Raw genomic sequence first — 12,338 nt, forward strand, 5'->3', positions numbered from 1 at the left:
AGCATCAAACGAAAATAAGTACTTATTAACTTAAATAATTTAATTTGATTAGGTAATAAGTTAAAATATTACAGAAAGACTAGCAAAATAAATACAAATAAAATAATATTAAAATCACAATGAAATTACATTTCAATATAAATTATACATAAAATGATGTTTCAATACATTATAGGAACTGAAAATAATAGCTTAAACTATGTACAAAAAAATATTTGAGATTTACAAATGTTAAATAACATACATAAGTCAATAAAATACTATAATACAGTCCTAAAACAAGAAATTGCATAAAATTAAACATTATAACTCTGTATTTAGTACTTATGATCAATACAAGTTTAGGAATATCATAATTGCATAGAATATTAATGTTAAATATTAAACAAAAATAAAAAATCAATTAAGAATTTTGAAAAAAAAATATAGTAACAATAATAAAAAAAGTTTTAAATAGTGTTAATATAATTTAACTTTTGTACTCTAAATAGTAAATATAAATTAATTCCATTAAACCATTATTTATCTATTAAACTTATGTGTAACTCCGTTTAGTTATGTTTTAAGTTCAGCCTTTAAATCATTTTTAAAACCAAACTGTTCGTACAAGCAATGTACAAAATTTATTCTAATTACTATCAAAAATTAAGGTTCATATTATAAATGTTATGGTTTCTATAGTATGATTCACATTTAAATAATGTGAATTTGAATTGTCCATACCCTACTATAATATAAATACAATAAAATAATAATTATAAAAAATATTATTGCGATCATAGTAGAGCATGGATGACTAGTAAATATGTCTTATGTTTAACATGTGTTTGAAGTAGATTGATCATATTGTTATACACTGAATATAAATATAGCGCAAAACATTGCAAATACATGTGAAATATAAAGAAGTGGCACCACAATTTACAATTCCCATTTGCATTTAAAGAAATTGCACTTACAAGAGGGAATTGTTAAGACAAAATCTGAATGATGTGTTAGTATTCGGTACTCATGCATATAAAGTTTTATCTGTATCGCAGTTAGTATGCCTTGTATTATAACAATAGTCTATATATCCAGTTTATATGATCTAAGGTTTATATTATACAAAAACAATATGTCTAAGTGGTAGATACCACTTTTTATCTATTGGTGACTGTTAAAGCTTAACAAATTATACCAATCCTATTTAAAATAAAAAAAAACTAATAATAACACCAGTAGAAAATATTGCAATATTTATCTTGTTCTATATTAACTAAAAGCATTGAATAACCTTATTGTTTGAATAAATATTATTCAATCAGATCTTTTTTTTTAAATTAATATATATTATACTATAATGGGAACTATTAGTTGGTATCAGATGTGTATCGACCTAAAACAATTGTGTTCAGCATATTACCAACCTCATTTGGATCATGCAATGCTTCAGCTAACATTTTTTCCACATTTCTCATGATAACCATTTTCTGGTGGTCTAGCAAAGGATACTCAATTTTTTCAACGGATCCCGCCTAAAAAAATTATATTAGTAATTTTCTTAACAAAAAATCTTTTTCTTAATTTACCTTGAATTACACTTACAACTATATAGAGTCATCTATCCTCATCCTACATCTTCATAGGGTTCAATATCCTACTAACATCACAGTTAGTCATTCACATCAACTTTTTTTGTATCACCCTATTCCATCTATCCATTCGATTAGCATCTGCGGTCTTCATCGGCCTCTTCTTCATTCTACATTCATTTTCATAACTCTCACTACCTCTGAATCATTTCTCTCATAAATTATGACTTTTCGACCTATTCTTCCTGATAGTAATTTTATCCACAGTTGATGCACTACACGCACCCATCTTAATCTTCTCATGTTCTGTTCTATTCTCTTTTGTACTGCTCTACGCCCCTACATTCCAACCCATACAACATTGTTGGCCCCACTTCTGTCTTAAGAAATCTTATTGGTACCCTCTTTTCTCTTTTCTCACAAAATATATGACACAATGACACTTTTTTCCACTTGATAAACCACGCTTAATCATACTTTTTATTTCCTCCCTCAATCTCCTTTGTACCATCCTAAGTACTTGAGCACATTATATTATATTATATTGAGTCACATTATATAATCCATAGTTTTCATAACATACCTGGTCAAGGAATGGGTATAGTGGGGGTAACAATTCCTAGATAATTCGAGCCAAAATCATATATGGTTGCCTTTGTTTTACATTTACTAATCGATAGTCCATTCTCTTCAAGCGCTGCTCACCACAAGTCCAGTACTCATTCATTCTTCAAGGCTTCCTCCCTACTAATATTACATAATTTGTAAACATTATGCATCTGGCTCCTACTCTCCTTATATATATTTTGTAATCTCGTCCATTACTAAAGGTTGAGTTAGGTTTAATGTTGAACCTTGGTGCAATATTGCACTAAGTATAATATTATCTTAAACCCCCTCCCCAAGGTTTTGTTTCACCCCGCTCTACTTAATTTTCTGCACACAACAAAAATTCACCTTTTATTTATTCAATACTTCTACTAACTCCTTACCCCTGTTAATTATTAATATTCCTATATTTCACATACATAAGTTCATTACATAAAATTAAAATTAAATTTATTTACTTTGAACCAAAAGTTTACTGAAACTGTACAGCCACCATGCATCAATGATTCAACGTGATGAAACCAATACATTGGTATATATAAGACATCTTCAGGTCCAACTATAACTTCATATCCACAAGCTTCTTTGAATTTTGGAAATTTTATGTAATCTGGATTATCAAAGTCTACCTAAAGAAAACCATGTCAAATTATGTATGTATCATTTTAAAAGGAATTATTTATCATTACTTGACTTTGTCTATCGTACGGATGATGAACTGGATGTGGATATAAACACTCAAATTCACTAGGTGGAAATAAAATGAATCTTTTATACCCTCGAATGCTAGCAAACATATTTTGTTGCTCATCGTAATGACACGGAGTAACATTACCTATACCAAAAAAATATTATGATTAGTTTCTATGATAAATTGTATTGTTGTATTTATATCAAACAGCATTGGATTAAATCAGTCAAGTAATTCAGGCTGTAATACATATTTTTGTTCACTTAAAATTTGTTGATTTTTATTGTAACGAAAATCTTATCAAAGCCTCATTTGAATAAATTTATGCTGGATAATTACTTTAAGAAACATATTTTGAGTAAATAGAAAAAGATATTTGAAAATTCTTATAAAAAAACAATTGGAATTACTTCATTGTACCATAAAAAATAATCAGATTTCAAAGAAATTATACTCCAAGTTATTTGGAAAGACTTGACACTGAAGTAAACACTGTATATTATGTTATTAACTAATATAATTAATTAAGTGTTACCTTCTTGTGCAATTAAAAGAAGATTAGATGTCAGAGATCCCCATTTACACACTTTTTGTTTTGACATAATCCAATCCCAATTGAACATAACAAAATCACTAACAATACGTTGGCTAATTGAGTTATTCAATACTTGTTGCATGTATAATCTGAAAAACCACAATACAATATTATTTGTTATTTGGTGTAAGTAACAGTACTAGATAATATTATAAATAAGCATGATTGTTTATTTTTAACTCACTGATGTCCCTATAGAAACAAAATTACATAGTAAAGAATAATTTTTCTAATATTTTTTACCAAAAACATTACATATTCATTATTAAAGTCTTACATGATTCACATGTTATGTGTATGGTTTTGTTAATATTTGTTAAAATAAAATATGACTAATAATGAAGATGAAATTATTAATAATATTGATTTATCAGAGTATGAAGAAAAAAATGATTTTTTTGGTTTTGAAGCATCTAAAAGAAAGGTCCATATCATCCAAGAAGATAACCGAATTGCTGATTTAGAAGCTCATATTAAGTATGCTGCAAACAGGGTATTTGTGAACAATGGTGATTCTTATCATGGCAAATATATTATACAAGTAAATTAATTTAGCTTGAGCAGTAAAGCTGTAAGCATATATTTATTATCGATAAGATGAAATCAATCAAAAATTAAATTATACCTACATTTATACAAATTAATTTAATGCCACTCAATAAAATATTAGTGAAAACAATTTATTGTTAGTAAATTGGAGATTTATCAATGATATTATTGTAAAAAATATTAGAAATGTTACTATTTTATTATAATCGATTAATTGTGATTATAATACAAGACTATTTGATAGTGATGGAAAACGATAATTTTGAATATGGATTTAGTATCAATAAATCACATAATAAATGAAAACTAAACACAACTGAAACATTTAATGAGAATAAATTGAATATTTAGTTTAAGAGGACATGGCACCCACATGTGTTGTTTCCGTCTTACAAGTGCGTAATATAGCACATTTTATGCTCAGCAGATCACATTTAGCTCCATTAGTTTAAAAATTAGAGGGTATATAAGAGCTTTTCATTATATTTAAATATTAAAGCGAGTTATGAGTGTTTTAAGTGTTTAAATAGTTTGTAAATCTTAAAATACTTCTAACTCGCTTTAAAATTAAAATATATTAAAAATCCCATGAGATTGCTTAGATAATAATCTTACCTTTAAATTTTATAAGAGGTCAATTCACTCTAATTTTTAAACTAATGGAGACAAACTTAATCTGCTGAGCGTAACATTTGTTATGTAACACACTTGTAAGGAGACAATACAAGTGGGTACCACATTCTCTTAAGTTTGATATGCTTGGTTTATATTAATTGAGTGTACCTTGGGTATTCTATGTAGTTTCAAAATAAAATTTCAAAATAAACTAAATAAATTTGCTGTTACATTAGGTATATTGAATAACTCTAAAATTATATTGGTATTAAATATTTGCCATGATAATATTGGCCAAGTCATCATTATTGTCCATAAAAGTATTTAACAATATCCAGAAAATATTAATTAAATATTAACTGGGATGGAAAAAAACTTATATTTATTTTATTCAACATAAAAAATTGAAATTGAATGAGCAGAAATACAGCAACTAAATATTAATAATTTTATACAGATAAGATAATATATTATGCACATAAAAAGCATATTTGTCCAATAAAATATAATTGTACCTATAATTTTGAATGTAGATCACATCTTGGATAAGTACTGAAATTGTATTCATATTAATACAAATAGTATGTACATTTCATGGGGTTTAAAATTAGTAATGATAAAAATCAAAAACATTTCAGAATAGTTAAATACTTAAGTTTAAATGTTTAACTATAGGAAATCAGCCAAGCACTATTTACGGACATTGAGTTCATAAATTTAGATACTGAACTAACTGAAAAAATTATACCCAATGAAAAATATAAAACACAAGAATTGCATAACACTCACTCACAAAAAAGTCAAATTTCGATATTAAATAAAAAAACAAACAGTGTTAAATCAGTGTCTGATAATAGAGATATTCAAGAAAACAAAGTCTCGGACAAAACATTTATTAATGAGGAGGTTGATGATGATACACCACCAATAGAATTTCAATACAGGAAAAACATTGAAATACTACCAATGTATTATATACAGAAACCTACTATAAAAGTGAATAAGGAAGACATTGAACCAATAAAATATGATATAGTGACTACAGTAAAAAATAAATTGAACATCAACAATGAAAGGGTATAAATAGAATTTTTGTTAACATATTTCGAGAAAGAATAACTAATTTTAATTCTAGTATAAATACCTGAAACATGTTAAAAAATTGATTATTTCGAATAACAAAATATTATTGATGAAAGAAATACAAAAATGTGCAGTAGTTGTGTATGATATATCGTTGGCCAAAAATCAAATAACTGAAGCTAGTAAAGCATTAAAAAGTAAAATAATTCATTCAAATATTATAAAATTAAATTCAAAACTCGGTCAAAGTGCCTTTACTGAAAGGTTTCTTTAATCTGTGTTTCAATCAAGCCATTATTCTTTCATCACTTTTACTCATTGTTCTATTCTGTAAAAGATTGTAAATTATAAAAATAAAAACAAAAAAAAAAAAAAAATTCAAAACTCAAAAATATTTTTTTTTTTTATCAAGGTATAATAGAAGAAATTAAATATATAAAATGTCACCCAAAAACTGTTTTAGCAAGAGAAAGTGGGATTAGAGTGTTTATACTTATATCAAGTATACAAACATGGGCTTTAACTAAAAACCAAGTACCTAATCATCATTATTTTATAGTGACCAAATATAAATAATTTGAACTTCTTTTAATTTTTAAACAAGAATACAAGTCCAATTACTCAAGATGATTATAAAGATCGTATTTGTCACCCAAATTTTCAATCATTTTATGAAATGGAAAATTGTATATTATCACTCAATGATAAAGTACCTACAGAAGACCACCTCAAGCATTTAAAATATTTTATACACATATTATATTTCTAATTTATATTTTACAGTACAGTGGATATTTTTATGGAATAATTTTAGCACCAGGTTTAGTTTATGGTCAAGGTGAACACATGTTAAAATACATATATAAAATGGTTTCTAGTGACACAGAACCACTATTGGTACCAGAAGAAGACAATAATTTACCTATTATACATGTAGAAAATCTTGCAAAGTAAAATATAACTTTTACAATAATTTAGATTGTTTTCAATATAATTTATACATTCTAGAATTGTTAAAAATCTGGTTTTGTATTATGATAAAGTCACAAAACCATATATAGTCGGCATTGAAACTGCTACGATTAGTCTACGGAGTATAACCAAGTGTATTATAAAGCAATTTCAAAGGAAAAATTATATATACTGTGATTACATAAGTTTATGCCTAAATTCATGGGTTACGGTAAGTTTCTTCTATAACATTTTATTAGGGGAAAAAATATATATTATTATATAAATAAATAAAATATAATAAATGATTATACATGTAATGATATAATATTCGACAGATATTTAATATTATACTAGCAATAAATAAGAACTATGTGATAATAGTATAATACATTACATTTTAAGATTTTTAATTAATGTTTTTTTTTATAGCAAACTGTCTACGACATGATAACCATGTCCATTCAAATAGTTCCTGTTATTGATAATTATATAACACAATTTATGGGACTTGATCAATATATTCCTCGGATTATTACTGAAACCAACACATTAATCTTTGAATATTACAAGAAAAATTCTCAAGTAAGTTAATACAAAAGGCAGTTTATAGTAAATCATAGTAAAGCAAATTTATGGAAAAAAAAACATATACGTCGAGGCAATATACTTTGATAATTCCGCTTTAGATCTGTATTTTATTCTATAAAAGCATACAGACTTATTTTACTGTAATTTAAACAGTTACAAAAATAATGAATTAACTAGAAGGAATATTTAATAAATGAAAAGCCAAATCTCAGTTAAAATGTATATTTATTTTTAGAAGAAGAACATTATCATCAATGGACCACAAGAAATTATATATTTTGCCAAAAAATTAGCATATACATATAATCTTTACTTTGTTGATCTAGTTACAATCAGCGAAGAATTTTTCAATATATTAGTAAAATATATTATATTTTTAATTTTACTTTCACACATATTATTGCAATTTTAATTTTTAATCAAATAATAATAAAAAATTATTGTTTTATAATCTAAATAATTTAATCAATTTTAGGAAAATGGTGTCAATGATATTGATATATATTGGTTACAAAATGTAATTAATAATAAATTAGTTAATCAAAAACTTTCAACATTTAATAATACATCACTGCAAAAGTTAGATATACAATATAATGAGTCTAGTAAAGAATTTAAAGAAAATAACTCAAATAATCTATCAACACTTGGTAACAAACAATTATTGGAAGAGCAAAAAAAATATTTTAAAGACAATGGTAGAATTTCTGATAAATATTTATTACCGTAAGTTAAGACTGATATATCTACATGATTAATTTAACTTAGATATATTTAATAAAACATAAAAGTTTAAATGTTATAATTAATATAGATTTATCAAAAATAAGATATTACAAAATAGAGTGAATAAATGTGGTTATATAATTTGTAATTTTCTTGAAAATATTGAACAAGTTCAAAATCTTTTTGATTTGGAGCAACATGAGTCAAATAAAGAAAACAATTTAAAATTTTTTGAAGATGAAATACATCCAAGTATTATTTATAAAATTAAACTAAGAAAAAAAATTTAGTCTTATATAAATTTAGCAATTATCATTGATGTAATTATGGTTGGAAATAATATTATGAGAAAAGTGAAGAATAATTCAGAAGTAGAACCCTTCAACTTAACTTCAAAACTAGTGTGTGATGATGCATTAGATAAATTACTTAATTGGCCCCCCTCCTTAGATTCTAAATATACCGAAAACGAAATTATGAAACATATTCTAGAAAATGAGTAAGATTAACTAACTTACATAATATGATAATTTTCTTAATAACATTTTTAGTAATATAGAAATAAGAAAAAATCGTGATTTAATTGATTACTTAGAAGTTTTGTTTAAACCAAAAATGTATAAAGAGTATTTATTAATAACTCAAAGTAATTGCATATTTGTCAATCATGGAGAATTTGATAGACTGTTTAATTCACTTTTAATAAGTATGCCAGTAAAAGTAAAAGGTCAGGATTGCAAGTTACAATATATTCAATCATAAATATAACTAATAAACATTTATTAGATGATGAAGTTGAAAACAATGTAAGTGACATAAAAGCTGTCATCAATAAAATGTATGTCACTCATCCGACAATAATTGAAAATAAAGATTTAGCAATAGAAGAAGATATTTATGAAAAAAATGTAAATGTATTATACTCTGTCCAGTGAGAGAACATGTCGGGATCCAACTACAATCAGTTCTCCTGTGAGTCCCCACGCGACACCCTGCCATTCAAACCGGTTCCTCTATGGCAGGGTGACGCAAGGGAATTCACAGAATCAGCACGTTCTCTCACAAGACACAGCATATAATTATTAACATTGTTAATCTAAATAGCATTGTTTAATATTTATACTATTGATAACATTTTATATAATATGTTGATATAGCTGGCTCAATTGTTGAAAGAACCAATTATTAAAAAAGAAGAACAGTATTCATTGGAAAATATTAAAATAATAGATTTTCTAATAAAATGTGTAAATCCTATATTGATAAATGGAGTATTGGAAATTATGAAAAATACGCCCGAGGATCCTATAGATTTTTTGGTTAACCATATAATAATAATATTTTTCAGTTTTTCATTTATACTTACTGATTCAAATAAAATTTTAGGTAGAATATATTTATAACCATAATATGTACAATCCATGTGTTTCTTCACCACCATTGAATAAAAAACCAAAAGTAGCTAACAGCCTCAACAAACACCTGTTGTGATTTACAAAATATCAATAAATTTGTGTATGTTTATTTATTGGTTAAATGTGTTCTTGTGCATAATATGAATAAAAAGATTATTAACATATTATATGTACAAAACGTATCATAGTATAATTAAGATGAATGATATGTAAATTTTAATATTTCTTGTAATGTTTCAATGTATTTTTTTATTTACATAACACTATGTCTTAAAAATTGAAGCGATTTTAAAATTAATTCTTAAATACAACCAGTTCTATTTATATCACATAAAACTAGTAAACTATATTTAAAACAAAAATGTTTGTATTTTTTTATTTGTAAAATATTACCTGGAGTCTCCTTTTTTCCAATCTTTTATTTTTTTAGCAAATTCAGAAAATATCATAGGGCTCGGTCGACTGATTGGTTTGAACGTCATATTAGGAGTGATTTTCTTTTGGTCATAATACTTGAATTTATGATTTTTTGATACCAATACATTACAGCATATTGAATTCATATGCTCTGCTAAATAATCCAAATCCCATTTTAGCACTTGAGAAACTAATTTGGATCCTTTGATTAGTACTGGTTTCTAAATAATTAATTTATAAAAGACAATCAAAAAATGTTTTAAAACAATATAGAATATCAAAAAATAAAAATGTCATTTAAAAGTTCAAATAATTAATTGATCATGTATCTCTCCAGTAGATAGTAAAAACTACCCATTAACGTCCATCTGTACAATAAATTGATGTAGTAAAGTGATAAATAATATAAAAATAGATTTGAGTTCAGTAGTTACTGGATCAAATGGTAAGGGGTGCTAGGGGGGGGGGGCTATAGCTGCAAGATGAAAAGGGTCACAATGTGTCGACTCGTTTTTTAAATTTAAAAATAGCATAATCAAATAAATAAAACATTATTAAGTAGAAATTTCAAATTTATATCATATCAAAATAGATTTAAATACTTTATTACCCATACACAATTATAGTGGTCATCGCTTGTCACGTTTAACTCGTAACTTGTTATTGTCGTTATCAAACGTGCTTTCTGATCTGCCGAAGCAATAAATATAATCGTTCGATGAATGACAGACTTGAATGAACGGTAAATTGATTGTTAAAGATGATCTTTTGTGTGTTACACCATATATTTATGAAGCGATCAGAATTTTTTTAAGTATACCAGTTAGTAGTTACCAACTGTGAAAGTGAACGATCTTTATCTACACTATCAATAATTAAAAATACATATCGTTGTAGGTATCATGGAACATGGGTGAATCTTAGCGATTGATTAAACAATGTATATTTCATTTGAATACCTTATAAGAAAATTTTCCGAGGCAAAATCCAGAAAAAGGCTTTTTAAACATTAATTAGATTAAAAATATACATTTTTATGACATATGGCAAAAAAATTTATATTAAAATTAAAATACAATGTAATTTTTCTTAATTATCAATAAAATGTATTTTATAATCTTTAGTTAACAAATATTATAAAGTATTGCTTTATCAAATATTTGAATCTATACTACAATATACAAATATACTAAACTTAATATTTTAGTTAATATTTATTACAAATTACTTACTTACACATCTGAATAAAAAAATATGAAATGGTTTTAGGCGTAAAGGCCTCACCAAAAGTAAAGGCACGCTTATACTATGGTCTTGTGTACATAAAATCAATAAGCCATTTTTTGGAATTTCACTGCCTAGTTAGAAGCTTCCAAAAAAATTATTTTAAAGTTTGAAATTTAATTTTTTGTTTAAAAAACAACTTTAATGAAATTAAAAAGTTTACTATTCTATCTCATGTACACTTTACGCTGACGGTTACGTGAAAATGTGTAGTTTTTACTATGATGCATGTGTGAAAGACAGAGACAACAAATAATGGTTCCCAAACCCCTTAAGTTAAATAATATTTTGTATTGTAATCTTAAATATTATTTATTGAAATTTTTTAACTACAAATTATTTGCTAAGAACTTGAGTTGTACAACCCTGACATAACAATTTTATTATTATACTTAGTTCATTACATTATTGCTGAGAAGTGAGTCTACTTTTGGATCATCGTACTGTAGGGTAGGTATTTTATCCACTTTTATGTTATACTTCCGTAACTGACTTTCGTTCCACCCAGCCATAATTTGAAACCGTAGGAAGCTGTTGGGTGAATAAATTGAAAAAAACAAAACCGGACAACGGTATCGCGTTCACGCACAGACAAAAAAAAATACGATTTTAAATTCAACTTTACCGTTTGGCGTTTAAACTGTTTAAAGACAATCACAAACCCACAAGTCTGTTATGAAAATGACATATTATTATTATTAACATTGTTATTATTATTATTTATTACTTGGACTACGTGCACGATTTAAGATATACAGGTTGCGTATCGAACTCCCATAATTTGACCGGTGAACTGTCTATCTGAAACAGCTGGTCCCTCTACTACTAGCGCACCGAGTGGACAAGTTTTTAGTTTCTATTCCGTAATATTTTATAGCAGATAACTTTGGCTAGTGGTTGCTGGTTACTGTTTATGTCTTCTATTAATGAAATACGAGCCCACAATACAATAATAAATTAACGGGATCCGTACTATTTTATTAGAGAGCACAATTTTCAAATACAAATTACAATATTATAATTTACATTCTCAATAAATTTAAGAATAGTAACAATATTTTATTTTATAATCTAAAGTACGTATACAAATACAATACAATATAAATAGGTACATAAACCAAATGTCGATTTTATATTAATGCTTTTTGTGGTTGAAACAGATCCTTGACAAAGTTTGATATTTTCAAATGATATTAATGTCTTTTCTAGGTCTTCTACATTTTTTATTTATAATTTGG

At 25.8% G+C, this 12,338-nt stretch overlaps 1 protein-coding gene across 1 annotated transcript; it reads right to left on the minus strand.

The window, feature by feature from the left end:
- Positions 1-579: 579 nt before the first annotated feature.
- Positions 580-12,095, minus strand: LOC100162022 (hypoxia-inducible factor 1-alpha inhibitor). Its single transcript, XM_029488294.1, has 6 exons — positions 11,505-12,095; positions 9,793-10,037; positions 3,410-3,558; positions 2,873-3,018; positions 2,642-2,812; positions 580-1,517 (listed from the first exon to the last, which is right to left on the minus strand). The coding sequence occupies exons 1-6, from the start codon at positions 11,610-11,612 to the stop codon at positions 1,353-1,355; spliced, it is 984 nt and encodes a 327-aa protein (XP_029344154.1). The 5' UTR covers positions 11,613-12,095; the 3' UTR covers positions 580-1,352.
- Between the last annotated feature and the right edge of the window lie 243 nt (positions 12,096-12,338).

Source organism: Acyrthosiphon pisum, chromosome A1 (genome assembly GCF_005508785.2).
Source record: "Acyrthosiphon pisum isolate AL4f chromosome A1, pea_aphid_22Mar2018_4r6ur, whole genome shotgun sequence".
NCBI classification, from domain to species: domain Eukaryota; kingdom Metazoa; phylum Arthropoda; class Insecta; order Hemiptera; family Aphididae; genus Acyrthosiphon; species Acyrthosiphon pisum.

Coding starts and splice junctions, on each gene's coding strand:
- LOC100162022 (XM_029488294.1), bottom strand. CDS start 11,612: ATGGCTGGGTGGAACGAAAGTCAGTTACGGAAGTATAACATAAAAGTG. Junction 2,813..2,872: donor CGTACGATAGACAAAGTCAA/GTAATGATAAAT, acceptor GGTTTTCTTTAG/GTAGACTTTGATAATCCAGA. Junction 1,518..2,641: donor CAGTAAACTTTTGGTTCAAA/GTAAATAAATTT, acceptor TAATTTTTTTAG/GCGGGATCCGTTGAAAAAAT.